General features: G+C 34.9%; 4 protein-coding genes across 6 annotated transcripts; 3 read left to right on the top strand and 1 right to left on the bottom strand.

Annotated features, from left to right (window-relative positions):
• The first annotated feature begins 1,660 nt into the window (after positions 1-1,660).
• LOC111313704 (S-adenosyl-L-methionine-dependent methyltransferases superfamily protein) lies at positions 1,661-5,294 on the top strand. The gene is made up of 8 exons (XM_022914390.2): positions 1,661-2,106; positions 2,611-2,724; positions 2,883-2,951; positions 3,078-3,097; positions 3,182-3,234; positions 3,429-3,459; positions 3,562-3,643; positions 4,856-5,294. Exons 1-8 carry the CDS (start codon positions 1,920-1,922, stop codon positions 5,056-5,058), a joined length of 759 nt encoding a protein of 252 aa, XP_022770125.2. The 5' UTR covers positions 1,661-1,919; the 3' UTR covers positions 5,059-5,294.
• A 1,488-nt stretch (positions 5,295-6,782) lies between these two features.
• LOC111313703 (agamous-like MADS-box protein AGL15) lies at positions 6,783-10,755 on the top strand. 3 transcript variants are annotated; one of them, XM_022914388.2, is made up of 8 exons: positions 6,783-7,224; positions 8,505-8,583; positions 8,899-8,963; positions 9,064-9,163; positions 9,274-9,315; positions 9,769-9,810; positions 9,901-10,073; positions 10,334-10,755. In XM_022914388.2, the coding sequence occupies exons 1-8, from the start codon at positions 7,043-7,045 to the stop codon at positions 10,416-10,418; spliced, it is 768 nt and encodes a 255-aa protein (XP_022770123.1). In that variant the 5' UTR covers positions 6,783-7,042; the 3' UTR covers positions 10,419-10,755. The 3 variants fall into 3 exon arrangements, with proteins under 3 accessions (XP_022770123.1, XP_089609149.1, XP_022770122.1); XM_022914387.2 differs by having other exon boundaries at positions 6,833-7,224; positions 9,055-9,163; XM_089753023.1 differs by having other exon boundaries at positions 6,820-7,224; positions 9,769-10,073.
• A 339-nt stretch (positions 10,756-11,094) lies between these two features.
• LOC111313654 (UPF0496 protein 4-like) lies at positions 11,095-12,332 on the bottom strand. Its single transcript, XM_022914322.2, has one exon. The coding sequence runs from the start codon at positions 12,198-12,200 to the stop codon at positions 11,268-11,270; it is 933 nt and encodes a 310-aa protein (XP_022770057.2). The 5' UTR covers positions 12,201-12,332; the 3' UTR covers positions 11,095-11,267.
• A 1,959-nt stretch (positions 12,333-14,291) lies between these two features.
• SCPL40 (serine carboxypeptidase-like 40) lies at positions 14,292-18,260 on the top strand. The gene is made up of 7 exons (XM_022914321.2): positions 14,292-14,839; positions 15,833-15,940; positions 16,032-16,306; positions 16,657-16,920; positions 17,281-17,492; positions 17,732-17,837; positions 17,990-18,260. Exons 1-7 carry the CDS (start codon positions 14,467-14,469, stop codon positions 18,146-18,148), a joined length of 1,497 nt encoding a protein of 498 aa, XP_022770056.2. The 5' UTR covers positions 14,292-14,466; the 3' UTR covers positions 18,149-18,260.
• The last annotated feature ends 5 nt before the right edge of the window (positions 18,261-18,265 follow it).

Here is an 18,265-nt window from a genome sequence, read left to right as displayed (position 1 = left end):
GATTATTGGACGGAGGAGAGTGGTAAACTTGGTAATTTCATTATATGTCGTCTTCTTTTTGTTTGTGCTGATGTTTTTGGTTTCTAGCTCCTGCGGTCGTTCTTCGTGTTCTGATCTTGAGTTTGGTTCTATTCAAAGCTGTATCTGGGGAAAAAACGGACAGAGACGTAATTTTATAAATTGGAAGGGTAAATCAGGAACGAAAATATAACTTTAACAAAGGGATTGTGAGAGTGTAGAAGCGTACGAGGCAGGTGATAGTTTCTGTGACGAAAGACGTTGGGCTTTTGTCAGCATGTCGAATCAGGACATGACATGTGGCTCACCGTTTTTACGTTGACTAAGTTAAAAGACTAAAAAGACCCTTTGTTTTATGACCTGAAATCTGATGCGCATATTTTAACTTCCCTAATTCGGCTTGGGTTAATGGTGTGCTGGGCCAAGGAAGTGGGCTCAAAGCAATCAAGTTTGGAGTCCAAGGCACAAATCCAATAGGACAAACGCAAATAAGGGAGGTTTTCTTTTTTCATTTTTAAGTTTGCTTGACTTTTTGGGTAAAATTGGTTGACTCCGCTTTACTAAATTCTTACTGTATATAACTAGAGATTATGGTCAATTTAAAGATTTGTACGGTTAATCCATATGCTAAGGCCATAGGCTATGCTATTTTGGGCGCCGCAAAGTGCAAACCGAACGGCGGATTGTGGCGATCAAAGAGGAGCTTGACCTTGCCCGTTGAGCCTGCACGAACATGCTTAAGATTCTCACAATTTCGTAATTCAACCATGAATCCATCTAGATCGTTGATAGAGAGCTGGTCGATCTTAGTCCAACTTTCATCCGCCACTGTCATCTTGACGTACTTCATAAATTCTTTCAATTTTTTTTCATTTATTCCATATGTTGGCACTGCATGTCATGGTTTGTAAAATAAAATAATAATTCAAGGGAAAAAAGGTACCAGCATAATGATAAGTGACAATAACATGTACAGTAACCTCATTGTCACTTGAACTTCATATTTATGTCACATGTACAAGCTATAAAACAATTTTTTATGATATGACACACCGATGTGGCACAAAATTTAACATCTTATCATTTCATAGACTGATTGCTACATCTATATTTTTGTATGGGATTAATCACAAGTACCATATTATCACATGATTTTATAATATAAATTTACATTAAATATTTTTAAAATATAAATATCATATTAAAAAAACATATAATATAAGAGTCAAACATAATATTATATATTATATATCTCAACTTACTGCAATGCTTTTCGATTTAAGAAATTCAAAATTAATTAAAAATTCAAAACCCACATTATAAGTATGATAATAAGATTTACAAGATATAAATGTATCACATAGAATAATACTAACTCAATATGTTTATCTTGTTTATGGTAAAAAAAAAAAGTATATCTTCTTATAAGAAAAATCCCTATTAAGAAGGACGCAGAGTTGAGAATAGAAAGAAAAAGAAACGGCGAATTGCAATATGTAGTGCAATAAGCCAGTAATAAATTTTACTGCAGAAAGGAAAGTGAATTTTATCGTCAAAAGTCAAAAACAGTAACTGATGTTAGTTGAATGAACATCCAACTATCCAACAATGGTTTGATCTTGTCTATGCACCAAACTAGATCATGCTTTGGACATAAGCCTCCTTTAATGCAAAACCAAACCACTCCTTGCCCCCTCGACCCCACCATCAATCCCCCCAAATACGTCCACCTACACGCTCGGAACCACCCAACCCAAAAGCCTTACCTCTTCTCGCTTCCCATCCCGTTTGCCTCACCAAACGCCCCTTCCAAAAAAACCCCTGTCGTGGAACCCAAAGAAAAAAGAAAAAATATACAGTAGTTGTGGTTAGAAAAAAATATATAAAAGGAGGGGAAGAAGATGTACCGGGATGTTTCAAGCTGCAACACCTACAACTATGGCGATGCCTTGTACTGGGACGCCCGTTATGTTATGGAAGCTGGAGGTGCCTTTGACTGGTACCAGCGTTACTCTTCTCTTCGCCCTTTTATTCGTAACTACGTCCCTACCTCCTCTCGTGTCCTCATGGTCGGCTGTGGAAATGCCCGTAATTTCTCCCCACTCTATGCTTCTTCTTTTTTTATCACTATTTCTTTTTCTAAAACCTTTCTATTACTTTTTTTCTTTCTTTCTTCATTTATTTATATTTCGTTTTGCATAGTGTTTCTGATTAATTAAAGTGCATATCTTTTGTTTGCTGAGGAAGTGTGGAAAAGGGTAAGGGATGAAGGGATTGAATTTGATGAATGTGATTTTTAGGCTAAAGGGTTTGTAAATTCAAATCTAGGGTTTCTATGTATCTTTACCCTGTTTGCTTGCTGACTAAGTCTGGGAAAAGTTGAAATAGAAAGTTAAAGATTCATGGAATGTTAATTGTCTTCCAACATGAACGTTCATAGTTCTCATCTGGAAGTTTTGTCTTCCTTTGCCCTTGGTGTCTCTGTTTGCTACCTGATAATGGTCAATATTAGTAGAGAATGGGGTTGTCCTTTGTTTTCTTCATTCTATCTGTTAAGGGATTTACATTTTAGAAAATGCTTTTTCTCTGTAGTTATGTCGGAGGACATGGTCAAGGATGGATATGAAGACATTATGAACATTGACATTTCCTCAGTGGCTATTGACATGATGAGAAGGAAATACGAGTATATTCCTCAGCTGAAATGTATCCTTTTAACTATGACAGAATCTTCAATTTTTCTTTTCTGGGAAAGTTTCCCTACCTTTATTTTTGTTTTTATGATTCTTGCTTGTTCCATTTCCTTTTCTGTCCTTCAAGTAGCTATAACTGTTTTCTGTGGTTTCCTTGATTAATCTAAATAGACATGCAAATGGATGTTAGGGATATGAGTTTTTTTGGGGATGAATCTTTTGACGGTATCATTGATAAAGGTATGGCACTATCCTTGTTTCAAATACTTTTTCAAAAGTTGCTGACTTCCTGCTTCAAATGTTGATGATACTTTTTTTTTTCTTGTTGCTGAATCTGTACTCATGAGCTGCTGAAATTCGATTAAGGAACTCTTGATTCTTTGATGGTATGATCCATATTCAAATGCTTTCGTTGTTTCTTCTGTTCATTTCATAAAACCTAAAGATTTCTTCTTTTTTATGATTCTTAGTGTGGCACGGATGCTCCAATAAGTGCTTCTCGGATGCTGGGTGAAGTGAGCAGGTTGTAAACTTAATTGCATTTATAACATATATCCCTTATTTCGTAATAGTAGTTTATTATAATAGAAAATTTCTTGAACCTGTTACTTGATTACAGTCACTAGAGACATAGTCTTGTCAATAGGAGTTACCCCAATTGTGCATGCATTCAATTTTAAAATTGGTAGCTGATGCTTTTTGTTTTCTTATTGGTAGGCTTCTCAAACCTGGAGGGATCTATATGTTGGTAACCATTTTGCCAAATCTGAAAACTCTGTTTTTGCAATGTTCCCTCTTTTAATCTGAAGCTTCAAAATGAGTGATGTGTTCTTAAAATTGCCTTTACCAGATAACCTATGGTGATCCATCAGTGAGGATGCCTCATTTGAGCCGGCCAGCTTATAATTGGACTATTGTGTTGTACAACCTACGTAAGTTCTATTTCCGCTCCTTTATCTGTTTAAGCATTTTTCTTTCTCATCATTTAGTTGTGAAAAGTTATACATGTTTTCAGATTGTTATTTTGTTTTGTTTAGTAAATGTTTTTGAATTTAAATTTCGCACCTCTTTTAGTTGTACTGAGTTACAAATGCTAATTAGGTTTCTTCTTTGCTTACTGTTAATCTTATGTGATTTTACCTGATTGGGATCTGCTTTCTGCTTTCATTGAATATATACCATGAACTCTCATTCTAATTTTCTATTTATTCACTAAGAGAGCCACAAGAGCATGTTAACATCCCCAAAGTCTATTTTGCATTCTCTTTACTTCATCTCAGCCCCCTCTTTGGGTTAGAATTTGATTCTCCACTTTCCATGATCTGGAGGAAGTACAGATCTGAGGACAATACTTGTTTAGTGACTTGACGGTGAAGAAACATACTAGCATTTCTCCTCATTACACTTCCCATGAATGGTATCTGTTGTCTCTTAACTTTTAGATACTCTTAAGTTAGAGATCCTCCCTAGAAGTTATGTAAATAAGATTAACACACAAAAGGCGTTTTATTTTTAGGGCACATTTTATTATCCAAATCTGTGTTAAGATGTTCTTTCTAGAAACCAATGCTGTCCTAACCTTGGGCATGCATTTGGGTGCAAACTCAATGGAACTATCCATCAGGCAGATTCAAGGCATGGTGGCAGCTAAGAAGTGAATAGATGCAAGGAGAGGATTGTTGTAAAGGAGAAGCATCTATATTATCTTCTGCATTTATGGTTTTTGGGTTGATGGTTTGACCTGATTAAATCCTGTTTTCGATCTGAACTACTGAGACAGGACTAGTTGGGGTTTGATGTGCTAAATAGAACAGGTCACTGAGCACATTCCCAATTGGTTGCAGGTGCTCCTTGTCTGATATATATATATATATATATATATATATATATATATATATATGCAGGAGATTAAAGTTGTACCGGTTCTGGAATTTGATGATCATATGGCCATTCTAAAGCAAATTACTTTGTTAAACTATTTTATCTTGTATCACCATTTATTTAACTGCTGTCGGAGAACTAACTTTCAAAAGTTTATAGATGCTGCACCTTTACTTGCCCATGTTCTTCTTTGTGCACACACTTGTTAGCTAGTTTTTAAACTGTTTTTATTTTTTTAAACGCATGTCTTCATTCCTTTGCAGCCAGACCAGATTTTAAGAGGCCTGGAGGTAGTTCATCAACAAGGTCATACTTGGAGCCTGTTCCTATCACTGAAAGGTGCTTAATTCCGGCCGACTTTGTTTTGGAAGATCCGGATTCTCACTTTATATATGTATGCAAAAAGATGGATGACACAGAGCTAAGTAGGATATCCACCCATCCATTAACAGCTGACATTTTATAGTGTGAATAAGTAACTTTGAAGTGCTGAGATAGCATTTTACTCTGCTGTACAAGCTTCAAAATTGCATTTTGTATAATTATCGGCACTTCCACGAATTAGGACAGATCATTCTCGTGTGTAACAAAAAAAGAATTCTATTTTTGTTGTTTGACATGTTAGGTCAGCTGTTGAACACTAAAAAATAAGAAGCCAAGGAAAAGATAACCCTGATGGAAGAATGCTAGTGATTTAAAGTATCGTTGGCACGTTTCGTTTCCTTTATCTGCACTGATCTTAACACTCGTAATCATACATCTTTCTTATAATTATGGGTGTGGTTCGTTGTCTGTCTTTAAATTCTTGTTTTACAAAAGGATTGATCGCTTCTTAAATCATCTTGAACAGCCAACAAAAAGCAAAGACAGAATCAACGAAGAGATAAATGGCTGACCAAGCTAAAACTCTATTCATATTTGATCCGCAAGCTGTTCAACATAAAGCTATTAAAATGTTTGATATATGTTCCTATCATTTATTGAACGGAGATGCAAAATAGGGAAATAGCCGTTAAAGTTTCTTCTTCTAATTTTGGAATGGTAGTGTAAATTTGGCAATGGAACTTTGCCACTTTCTCTTTCTTGCCAAAGTTAAAAAATGCAAGTAGTGACCGATCTCCAAATTTGGTACAAGTTTTACCAGCCGCCCATATCTAGCTAAAATTACTAAGTATGGGAAAAGATTTTGAAATCTAAAGGAGCATTTAGGGCAAATCCCCGTCTCTAAACTTAGCAATTCCCTTACCAAATGTAGCTATTAAAAAGTACTAAATCTAGCATGCCATGCCATAGAAGGGAATAGGAAAAAATTTTCAAATCGTGGGGTTGACCTCTGCGATGAGTTTCATTATAATGAGATCCTTTATATTAGGATAGGCAACTCAATCCATCTTCGACGGATTTTGATTTGATCCGAACTCATAAGATTAATTTTTTTTTTTAAATCGGGTTTTGAATCAAGTAATGTTAAAAAAAAATCGGATCGAATTCGAATTTTAGGCAAATTCAACCCGATCCAATATTATATAAAAATAATTTTTTTAAATTAATTTTTTATTTATATAATTATATATTTAAATATTTATATTTTAAAAAATAATATTTTATATTTAAAAAATAATATTTTATTAATTTTAAATCAGATACGATTTATACACTATCGAATTCAAATATAAAAAAAATTTTAAAAAAAATTTGAATCTAATCAAGATCAAATTTAACAAATATAAAATTAAATTAAATTCGAGATAAATAAAAATTTATCTCAATTTGATCACCATATTGAGGATCTTATTATACTGTTAGATTTGACAGGAACCATTGGATGGATGAAGGTCACTTAGGGACATAAGAAAAAGCAAGTGAAGATTTTTAAAATGGGGCAATGGACTCAAATTATTAAGGATTTAATAAAAATTGGAGGAGGATTTCTCAACGGTTGATACGTAATAGGATCTCATTACAATGAAACTGACCGTAGTAGTCACCAAAACCATCCCAGGTGGCAGGTGGAGCCCATAAATACCACTGAAAGTAATAAAACATATACATGCAAAAAAAAAAGAATAAAACTCCCCAAGTGGGACCCACCAGATTAAGGATAAAAACAAAAGGTGGGGCCCAGAGATAGGCCCCATCATCACCTACGCTCTCCAAATGTGGCAAAGGAATCAATCATGCAAGCACACTCGAAATAGAATGCAGAGGCCATGCAAACTTGCCGTTTCCACTCTCAAAAACGCCTGCCTTTTTATCTTCCCAATCTCTAATTTTAGCAATCCTTTCTTTTTCCAAGTCTTTTCCCAATTAAGCTCTTCCAATCCTCTTAATAAACAAAGCAAAATTTAAAACCAATGGAAAAAGTTGTTGGTCTTTTGTTCTAAACATTGAATTAAAAGGACCATATTCTTGCTGTTTTTCTGGGTTTCGAGAAGAGCAGATAAGAAAAAATGGGTAGGGGGAAAATAGAGATAAAGAGAATTGAGAATGCTAATAGCAGGCAAGTCACATTCTCCAAGAGGCGTGCTGGTTTGCTCAAGAAGGCTAGGGAACTTTCCATTCTCTGTGATGCTGAGGTTGCTGTCATCATTTTCTCCAATACTGGCAAGCTCTTTGAGTTTTCCAGCTCTGGGTATGTAATGCACAACTTTATATTTAAAAAAATATATAATTTTTTGAATTTTTATCATTGCATGGGCATTTTTTTCTTTGTTGATTATATCTAAGAATTTACTATTTATCTTCCTTGAAATTTATTGGCCTTTTTTGTGTGAGGAGTTTGACTCTTTTTCTCTTTGCTTTTAATCACAAAGGCTAAGGGTAATATTTATTGTTTATGACATTTTTCTTTATTCTTGATGATCAAAATGGTGTTTACCAGGGTTTGCATTCTTGCATGTTTTGTTTGGATTTTATCTGCTGATAGTTTTGAATTTCTGGTCTTCTCTGTCATTTTGTTATGAACTTCACCCCGTTGTTCTTCCCCTATTTCAAATTACATTTGAGAATTGAGGACTACTTTTATTATTATCATCTTAAGAAAAAAAGGCTAATTTTGGTCATTTACAATGAATTCAGTAGAAAATTTTTAGTAACAGTAAATGTTTGACAAATAAATAAGTCTTTGGACTTGTCTGTGACCTTTTTATTTATTAATTGTTGCATGTGTTTTTGGCATGTAAATTTGAAATTTTCATTTTTGGGCCCTTTTTTTTCATTCCTGCTGATACATATTACATTATTATTATTATAAGATTTTGTTTAGGTTTTCTAGGATACAATTGTTTTCAAATTATCAATGTTTGTTTGCCTTTATACCTACATCAAGGTAAAAAGCTACATTCCTTTAATGTCCCAACTGAGTTTCTCATTTAAATTTTCAATAGAAACTTGGCATCAATTCATGGCAAAATGATCGATTTTATTGTTTGGATGGTACTGTCTTTGGTTAGCCTCTGAAGTTTTTCCAAGAGCGACATGTTAATCTACGTCAGTGTCTACATATGTTACCCCCAGTGGTCATAGATTAGTGAGATAGTGAGGCTGTCCTACTATGGGATATAAGAGGTGCTCTGCTTTCTCAAGGATAGTTTGTTTCAGCGTGTTTATTAATTAGGTTCATAGTCTATATTTATGTAATGGGAGTTTAAGTAGATACAACTCTAGATCGTACAAAATGGAAATGATTGTAGCTAACGAGTTGTAAACAAAAGGGAATGAAGCGAGGGGATGCCAGAAAACAAATATAGAATGCAAAGATTTGTTGGAAGAAAATTTTATTAGGGAGGAAACCAGAAATGTTGGAATGTATGTGCGTATGTGATAGAGGAAACCAGAATTATTGGAATGTGTATGAGAGAGAGAGTCACAGTAAAAACTCGTACTTTCTTATTCATTTGTTCATTTGTGCAGCATGAAGAAAACAATTTCTAGATACAACAAGTGTTCTCAAGGTTCTTCAGAGATTGCTCAAGTGGAAAATAAAGTAGAGGTAATCTGCAATTTATGGTTACGTATGCAAATCTGGTTTTCCTCTGGTCTTGAAACAACATATTTCAATTTCTTCATCTGCATGTTGGCTTTATGCTGTATCTCAAGATGATAGTTGGAAACTAATTTAGAGTTTGGTGTGCATGGCATGTGGTTACTTCTAGTCGAAACAACAGTTTACTTGTTGGTAAAATGTATTATTCCTTGACAAAATTTTCTTTTCCAAATACTTGTGTTTCATTTATTTTTCCTTACAATGGTTGTATGTTTGTTGAAAGTATAAATTTGATTGATTTCAAGTATACACTTGTTTCAGAAGCAAGACTCTAAGGAGGCAGATAATCTGAAGGATGAAATTGCAAAGCTACAAATGAAACAGTCGTATGTCATCTTAATTGTCTGTTATGATTTAAGCATTTCAATTTTATCCGATACAGAGATAATGCTGTTCCTAAAACTAATTATTGTTCAGTTTTTATAGACAGCTGTTGGGTAAGAACTTGATTAGCATGAGCATGAAAGAGCTTCAGCTTCTGGAGCAGCAGCTTAATGAAGGGTTGTTATCTGTAAAGGAGAAGAAGGTTATATGACATTTTGCCCAAGTTCATCAGATCTATTAGGTTAATTAGTTCTTGTTTCTAGTGAAAATTTGTTAACCTAAGAGGCCTTAAAAGGATTCATGCCATTTCAGGAACAATTGCTCATGGAACAACTAGAGCAATCAAGATTACAGGTATATTGGATCCTGCTCTGCGTTCTTTATTTTGTCTAAAAATCCTATTCTTGAACTATGAGGAGGGATGTTACAGTGGTCTCCAATAATAAGATCATATTGAAAATAAAATAGGGATCTTGATAACGAGACACACGGGAATTATGCTTGGTTACACTTGCATGGTAGAGGTGAGGTCTCGGAGAAATTGCAACACTTTGGTTATAAACACTTGAAGTAACTCTAAAGTGAGAATAATAAGGATAGTATTATGAAAATGGTGAGAAATAGCAAGTTCGTGTAAAGTCATTTAATATGTGAAATATCACACCTTGAGAATCTTGAAAAGTTGTACAATCATCTTCTGTTGTGTAACTATGTCAATGAAGTGGATTATTATCTGTAAACATGATCTAAAAGAAAAAAAAAAAAAACCATTAGAGGTAATTAATTCATTATAATTCCTGTTCTCAGGAGCAGCGGGCTATGCTCGAGAATGAAACTTTACGCAGACAGGCAAGTTATATTTTTCTTGATGAAACTGAATATCATTCTTTCTGTTTTGGGTTAAGCATAAGCTATTTTTATTTTTCTCTACCAATACAGGTTGAGGAGCTACGAGGTTTCTTTCCGTTAACTGATCGCCCAGTCCAATCCTATCTGGAATGCTATCCTGTTGAAAGGAAGAATTCTCTTATGAGCCATAGCATTCCCAGTACAGATGTGACCTGTAATTGCACTGTTGAAAAGGGAGATTCAGACACTGCCTTGTATTTGGGGTATGTATTTTCTTATATTTTGGTTAGTTGATGGAAAGGGAGATTCAGGCCTGCAACCAGCATAAGAAATGCTATAACAATGAAGTCAATTCTTCAATGAATTCTACATCTCTGGATAATAGTATATCTCAGTTCTTGTTGTTGGCTTAGTGTTTTTAGATTGGCCTCGCCGGCCAAAATGAAGTTGTTGCCCTTATCTTGCTATCGTAGTCAATCTTTTACTATTTTGTCAGGTCTCATATACTATCTATAATTATCAGGTTGCCAAGTAATCATCACAAGAGAAAGAAACCTGAAAGAGAAACCAATTCCAATGACTCGGAGAGCCAATTGGGGCTGATGTGATTCTTCCCCTCATGGTGTTCGATTTGCCTTTAATGGGGATGACAGAACTGAGACATGGTACAGTTGAGTATAGTTTGGTAGTTTATTAAAGCAACAGTTTTCCAAATCGAAGAAGTCAACACAGTGAAGGTATAGATGTTTCTTTTCAGGAGGAAGACTAAGTTTTCAGGTGATGAATATAGTTTAGTTGTAGAGTTATTGGAAAAAAGGGTGAGGGTATTCCAAAAAATAGGCTTTCCTTTATTTGTTTTTCTTTTTGTATCACAATGGTCCTATTTTGCTTTCCATTGCAACTTTCTATACTAATTGAATTAGTGAGGTTGCACTTCATGTTTCATTTGGTGGCTGACAGAAAATTTGTTTTTGGCATCCTTTTTCCTTCTGCTTTTTTCAGAATTCTTAATTTTCCTTGGTAACCTGCAACTTTAGCAAGTAAAAGTTGCTGCTTGATAGTTCATGGGTTTTCAAAAAACTCCTGGTTTATTGCAGGCTGAAAGTATTCATTGCATGACATCAATTTATTCGCTGGTCCAAAACCGAGAAACCTAGATTCTATCATCTGTTCTAACATGAAAAAAGTCGACTGCTTGAGCAAGACATGTTGATATCATTCTGCAAGTTACTATTGAAAATATAACAATATTCTTGTTAAAATTTGAATATAGCAAGTTGAAACTGATATAATGATGTGATACAATTCTATTTCCATTAATAATTTGAAGATATAATACTTACAGTTATCATAAAATATGTCTTACAAATGTTGCAATAATCTAAGAAAAAAATTTAGAAGTTTGTGTGTGTGCGTGTGTGTTTTTACTATTTACATAAGAAATTGTGGAATTGATGCTATTGCTTGCGTTGTCGAACGACGAGAAGCAGTTCATTTCTGCCTGCCAAAACTTCCGAGAACAGATTATCCACCTGCTTTTCCAAAGCTTCCAGTTGCTTCTCGAAAACACCCAATCTTCTCTCCAAATCTTTGGCTGCATCACTGCTTTTCCCAGAGACTATGGCCAAAGCTAAGGAAGCTGCTGCATTGTTAAGGTCCTTAATGTCTTTCAATAGCTCATCTTTCTCCACTATAACGTCAGAAATACATGAATCTACATCAATCAACAAAGCACTATTGAACCTGTCAATCACTCGTTTGATCTCCAAGTATGGTTTAGCATCTCCAGACAAGCTAGCCAAAGCAACGCCACATACCCAAAATCCAACATTCTTTATTTCCATCAAAGCTTGATTGACTACCCTTTCCTTGCAGGAGGAGAACTTGTCGTCACCATCTTCCATGTTTTCCTGTCCTTTAAAGTCCTTGCTTGAACTTTGCGGTCGAATTGCTTTGAGATGTTTAATTGCCAAAGAAGGTGAATTCTCCAGAAGGTTCAGAGCATGTGCAAACGAAAGCCGAGCGTGGGCCAGATGAGAGAGAGAGGAACTAACAGAATTGAGAAGCTCCAGCAAATGCAAGCCGTAGTTGAGATACTCGTCAAGAGAAGCAACATCCCAGCTGCTCATGGGGTATTCTATATCCACAACTAGCTTTGCAAATGCCCCGTTGATAAGCGGTAGGAGCTCAAAACATTGTTGAATCCATGAAAAAGACAAAATTTCTGATCCGGGTTTCGAATTCAACAACAACTGATTCAGGCAATTCGAAACAACAGATCCAAAAGCCTGTAGAGAAGCTGACAAAACATCTGCTTCTAATTGGTGGTGGTGGTGGTGATTCTCCAGCTTGTAGTATAATTTGGCAAGTCTTTCTTCCAAGAGTACCATTGACAACCTAACACAGAAAAATTTTGTTGATACAGGTGTTTTTGGGTTTTGGTCAGATGTGGTGATCAAATTTGGGTTTTATACGGGAGAAGAAAAGTCAGCAGAGTGTGGTGTAGACCCACTGAAATTTCAAAACCAGGTGACAGATTTGGTGTAGTCAAACGTACTTATCATGTTTATTTTTTTATCGAACACGGTTTTGGACAATTCCTCCATTTGCGGCCGTAATTTGCAAGCAAAGCCTGGGCCCTGGAGGAGGCTTAAACGATTAAGGAAAGTGCCCTACTTGTTAGCTCGTTTTTGTGGTGTTCCAAGTTGCTTCTAAAAGGCGTTTTCACACTCATGTATTTACATATGTTTGGTGGATGATGCATGCAATTAGCTAAAAGTTAGAGAAGTGTAGGTTGTGTCTTGTGGTTGTTAATAATATCCGTTGATTTCATCCGTATTTTTGTCAAAATGACACGTGGAAACAATCGATTTTTTTTTTTTTTTTGGATTCTTGTTTAAGATTGTGTATATTACTGCAACGCAACTATGCAAGGTGAAAACAACGAAGAAAGCAGATTAGGCAGTCGTCTGGACGAAGCGGTTTTCCAATCACAGCACGAAAACATGATTAAAACTTAAAAGAAGCTTTTTTTTTATTAAGGAGAGATTACGTAAAATTTATCACCAAATTTTAACAAGGCTTAATCTCAATTAAGAAATCTTGCTTATAATAAATAGATAAATTTTGTTTTAAATTTTTTATGGAGAAATTATATTTTTTTTTAATAGAAATTGCAAAAAACCTTCCCACAAAAATATCACTGGTGCATGAATTCCCAATTTCACAAATTTTAAAATCGATTTCCTAAAATTATTCCTTATATTATTATTATTAACAAAAACTTACGCAAAATCACAATATATTGGGCAGAGTTTACAGCCCAGTAGGCCCATATTGACTAACTCAAATTAAATGACATGGATTAAGTGAAGCCCAATATGTTGTGTGGGCTGCTATTTAAAGATAAAATAAAAGTAATAAAGGAAGGGCTTAGTAATCTAATCTATTCTCTCATTAAAAACCCATTTAAGTTTGGGGATCCTTTTCCGGCCCATTTTCTGATTATGACTTTGTTAGAAATCAATAACGGCCTGGAATGACGATTGGAACAAGTTTCAATCCTTGCTGAAGCAGCCCTTCTGAACTCGTAACAAAATCAAAAAAGGTTTGATTGGATTTAACAAAATCCAATTATCAGTGTGGACCATTATACAATGGATCTCAATTAAATACAAATTCAATTATTTTAATGACATTTAAAATTTAATAAATTCTAGCCTATATTACAATGTTGCCACCCTGAATCCTCATTCTCACTCAAAGTGAACAGGCCAGGACAGTCATTCTAATCATGTTAGCACATTTCTTAAACATCATTTCTTCAATACTTACATAAGTAAAAAAAAAAAAGGTCGTTTGCTTTGAATCAATTTTATTCGTTTGACAGTTTACAGGGGTGATCCAATTCTATGATAAAGAAAATAAAGGAAAAAAAAATAATACTCATAATAATAATATTTGGTAGCAAGTGGCAATTGGCAAAAGAAAAACTTGGAGTAGGGCGGCGCTTTTAGTTGTAGAAAATAAGGTCCTACTGTAGAGATTCGGCTTCAACGGCTGCTGGAATTGCATGCAGGCGGGTCCCTATTGCTACTGCCCTAGCGGCTGCTCCCCGGTTGCCATTTCTTCTGCATATTATATATATATATATATATATATATATATATAGAGAGAGAGAGAGAGAGAGAGAGAGAGAGAGAGAGAGGTTTCACCTCACTGTGATTGATGAAGCAAAAGAACATTAAGTGATTGCAATTAAGTACTTGTAGCAATAGATTATTCTAATAGGAATAAAAACTTAATTCAAATAAATCATGTGAAGATTTAATCCCATCATGCTACTCTTCCATGTTTATTGATTGACCAAAATTTCTCTAATTACCCTCACATCCTTAGCACGGTTGGATGTTGCCTAAGAATCATGCCATATTTAAATATTTGGAAGAGATTATTTTGTTGCAAAAAAAAAAAGAATTTAACTGAAACCAAGCTTAGCTAGCTGCCTCGCTGGTTGTTGAAAACTTATTCATTTTAAGCAATTATTCTTCACAATTTTAAATAAACACAACCACGTTTGGATCTAAACCTATCAGCACTAGCTTTTTCTTTCATTCTGTCATTGTTTTTTTCCCACAGAAAGTAAGAGAAAACTCAATGGAGAAAAACTCTGTTCTCCTTCTTGCTTTCTTCCTCATTCTTTCACCTTTGGTAGCTCCAAGTCAAGGCAAGAAGCAAACACAAGCTCTTGGCTATCTTTACAAGAGCAAGATGAAGGGAAGTTCTGGCATTAATAAGAGTCTTTTCAAGGCAGTTGACCACATCAACAAGACCAGGGTTCATCCACAGGAGGGAATGAAAGAGAAAGATAGAATTGAAAAGTTGCCTGGACAACCTCATGTCCAATTTTCACAGTATGGTGGCTATGTAACAGTTGATATATCAGCAGGTCGTGCGCTTTTTTACTATTTCGTTGAGGCTCAGCAGCATTCCAAGGAGTCTTTGCCTCTTCTTCTTTGGCTTAACGGAGGTACTTGAATGGATCTCCTTCTCCATTTACTTTGTTAAGTGCCAAAAAAAAACAAACTTCATTGATTCAAAACGTTCTCCGATCCCTTGTTGACTTTCTTCTTTTATCTTTGATGCATTCTGGTTTTTGTGGTTGTGATAAAGATATCCTACAAATCTCAGGAATCTTATCTGAACATTTTCATGTCTCCATTATTGCTCAAGTAGTTTCTTGGCTACTCTGTGTCACTCTCTTTCTTTCGTATATCCCCTATAATGAGGCCACATTTCTTCTGGTGGAGCTAATTATTAATAAGGTACTACCATTTAATCATGACAATATATAAATAATTTTTTAATATGTGAAAATTTAAAAAAAATGCATGGTTCCTAATATAACAATAATTATTATAAATTTTTAATAGCAAGTTGTAATAGATGCATGTTGTATCTACTTCTTCTTGCTCTGTTAATTACCACGTTTTGCGGGGATGACAGTGATTGCAATCCCAGAATTCACTCATGAGGAGGATTTCTCAGCATGCATGTTGTACCAATTTAATCTTTTAAAATATAGAAATTGATAGTGTGAAACCGTTATTCCATGTCAGTATATATATTTTTCATTTAAATGGAAGTGATTATATGAAATGATTTAAATAAAAGTGATATAAGTTGACATAAAGTAGCAATTTCGTATAATCCTTTCTTCTAATATAAGAGGCTTATAGAACTATAAATTATTACTTAACCCATTTTTTTTATTATAACCATTCTGTTTCCTGGAATCCCTAAGTTGGCTGAAAGAGTGATGTCAAGTTCTACTATGAATAAATTAGTGGGTTTTACTATTCTAGTATCTCTTTTGTTCATTAACTCTAAATGATCACTTTTCACGTAATTGAGACTTGCTATCAGGAGTCTGGCATTTTACGAAAGAATAAAATAGTTTCAGTTTGACTGTCACAGTGAAAGAGTAATTTGATGGTATGAGTTTGTTTATAATTGTGATCAGGCCCCGGCTGTTCATCTCTAGCCTATGGAGCAATGGAAGAGCTTGGACCCTTTAGAGTTCATAGCAATGGAAAAACACTTTACAGAAATAGATACTCATGGAACTATGGTACAATACCTTTTAATCATAGCAGTTTTTTCATTCTTTCAGGCGTATATAGCTTCTTTTTTAAATTGATTTTTTTAAAAAATATTTCCAGCTGCAAATGTTTTGTTTCTCGAGTCGCCTGCTGGGGTAGGATTTTCATACTCCAACACAACATCAGATTATGATGAGAGTGGTGATAGTAAAACAGCTGCTGATAATTATGTGTTCTTGTTAAATTGGTTGGAGAGGTTTCCTGAATACAAAGGCAAGGATTTTTATATCGCTGGTGAAAGCTATGCGGGGCATTATGTCCCTCAACTTGCACATACCATTCTCCAACACAACGTGAAGGCTAACAAGACCCTTATCAATCTCAAAGGAATTATAGTATCTCTCTCTCTCTCTCTCTGCCTGTCTATTTTCTTTCTCTTTCAATCAATAATTGAAAACTTAAGAAGTATGTGACACATGATTTGAATTTAGAGTTGATGTCATTTTTGCTTCTTTTTTCGGACATGAAGAAATGATTGAAACCTAGAAATTAAGCTATGTGGGCTAGCCTTTCATTTTCGCTTTTAAATTTTTAGTATCATGTTTTTTTTTATTAAGATTTAAAATTATGAGATATAAAATTTAGTTTATTATTTTTATTATAGTGTTTAACATAAATTTTAATTGATCACCTTCTATTTTGTTTTTTATTTTATTTTTCTTTAACCTCTTTATAAAAATTGCAGATTGGGAATGCTGTGATCAATGATGAAACTGATGTTAAAGGAATGTATGACTACTTTGAGAGCCATGCTCTCATTTCAGACGAAACTGCATACAGGATTCAAAAATACTGTAATTTTGCATCAGAGAATAACTCAGAGTCCAGTATTGAGTGCAATGCCGCCACTGATGAGGCAAACAGGGATGTCAACAACAATGATATTTACAATATCTATGCCCCCTTATGCCACAATTCCAATCTCACAGTCCGGCCCAAGGAGCCTTCTGTAAGTTGACCCAACTCACACAACGGTTGAACATTCTTTTGCAGTCTCACTAGGTTAGTCTAGTTTTGAGTAGCTATTGTTTATATGTGGGCTAACTCCAAACTTAAGACATTTAAATCTTGGTTTAAGCACAATTTATCGTTCGAAAGTGCATCTCTATGTTTATATTAATTTAACTCAATACAAGTACACAGCATATCTTGGGTTTGGCCACCTGTTTTGGGTTGGCAGTCCTACAAGTACAAGGTCAGGATTCTAACATCCAATCCTGTGAAAGTCAGGGGGGGTTATTTCTTAAACAATTTCTCGTTCTTTGATATGCCCTTAAAATAATCTTATTAACTTTTGCGGTTGGTGTAGGTGATGAATTTTGATCCATGCAGCGATTATTACGTATATGCATATCTAAACAGGGCTGATGTTCAAGAGGCCATCCATGCCAATGTAACAATACTTGACCATGATTGGCAACCCTGCAGCGACATCATCAGAAAATGGAGAGATAGCCCTTCAACAATTATTCCCCTTCTACGGGAGTTAATGGTTAACAGAATCAGAGTGTGGGTTTTTAGGTAATAAAAACATTGCCGTGATCAATTTTTATACATATCATCATCGCCTTGTTTAGTGGGTGAAATCATGGGAACAGGGCAGCACCCCAAAACTTTTCTTACATAGTATCAACCCTTGTGGTCTTTGACTAATAGTTGGACCACATAGCAGAAATTCACTCTTTACCATCTCTAATGGTGGTATAAAATCTTCATATAACAACGCAAGATAAAAAATTTCTTTATTGGATGGAGTGCAGCGGTGATACGGATGGAAGGATACCAGTTACTTCAACCAAGTACTCTATTAATAAGATGAAGCTTCCAGTTAAAACTAAGTGGCATCCTTGGTACCTTGACGGAGAGGTAAATTTTATCTCTCGTCCTGTTTGCCATAATTCAGCTCTTGTTCCTGTTCATGTGAACTAATTAATTCGTTTCGGTTTTTTAAAAAGTCCCAAACCATGCGAGAAATTTATTGACACTTGCATTTGCCTTTGGTACTATTCATGTGGCAGGTTGGTGGTCATACCCAGGTATATAAGGGAGATTTAACATTTGCTACTGTAAGAGAAGCGGGGCACCAAGTGCCAAGCTTCCAACCAAATAGGGCACTTTCACTGATCACCCACTTTCTTGCTGGCACGCCTCTCCCTGATACCTCAAAACACATCTGATTTCCTCTCAACAATTCAGATGTCTTTAATTGTTTCATCAAGTATCTTGATTAGGTTTCAGGAAATTTGTTTATAACATCCCAAATGCTATTTTGTCAGTAAAGGTATTGAACTCGA

The sequence above is a fragment of the Durio zibethinus genome, chromosome 23 (assembly GCF_047325235.1).
Source record: "Durio zibethinus cultivar Kanyao isolate XHJ-2024 chromosome 23, ASM4732523v1, whole genome shotgun sequence".
Taxonomy (NCBI): Eukaryota; Viridiplantae; Streptophyta; class Magnoliopsida; order Malvales; family Malvaceae; genus Durio; species Durio zibethinus.
The sequence above is the reverse complement of the archived record's forward strand: the minus strand, read 5'-3'. Positions and strand labels throughout refer to the sequence as shown.

Coding starts and splice junctions, on each gene's coding strand:
- LOC111313654 (XM_022914322.2), bottom strand. CDS start 12,200: ATGGTACTCTTGGAAGAAAGACTTGCCAAATTATACTACAAGCTGGAG.
- LOC111313704 (XM_022914390.2), top strand. CDS start 1,920: ATGTACCGGGATGTTTCAAGCTGCAACACCTACAACTATGGCGATGCC. Junction 3,460..3,561: donor CTGGAGGGATCTATATGTTG/GTAACCATTTTG, acceptor TGCCTTTACCAG/ATAACCTATGGTGATCCATC. Junction 3,644..4,855: donor TATTGTGTTGTACAACCTAC/GTAAGTTCTATT, acceptor ATTCCTTTGCAG/CCAGACCAGATTTTAAGAGG.
- SCPL40 (XM_022914321.2), top strand. CDS start 14,467: ATGGAGAAAAACTCTGTTCTCCTTCTTGCTTTCTTCCTCATTCTTTCA. Junction 16,307..16,656: donor TCAATCTCAAAGGAATTATA/GTATCTCTCTCT, acceptor TAAAAATTGCAG/ATTGGGAATGCTGTGATCAA. Junction 17,838..17,989: donor CTTGGTACCTTGACGGAGAG/GTAAATTTTATC, acceptor TTCATGTGGCAG/GTTGGTGGTCATACCCAGGT.
- LOC111313703 (XM_089753023.1), top strand. CDS start 7,043: ATGGGTAGGGGGAAAATAGAGATAAAGAGAATTGAGAATGCTAATAGC. Junction 7,225..8,504: donor TTTGAGTTTTCCAGCTCTGG/GTATGTAATGCA, acceptor TCATTTGTGCAG/CATGAAGAAAACAATTTCTA. Junction 9,164..9,273: donor TATCTGTAAAGGAGAAGAAG/GTTATATGACAT, acceptor ATGCCATTTCAG/GAACAATTGCTCATGGAACA.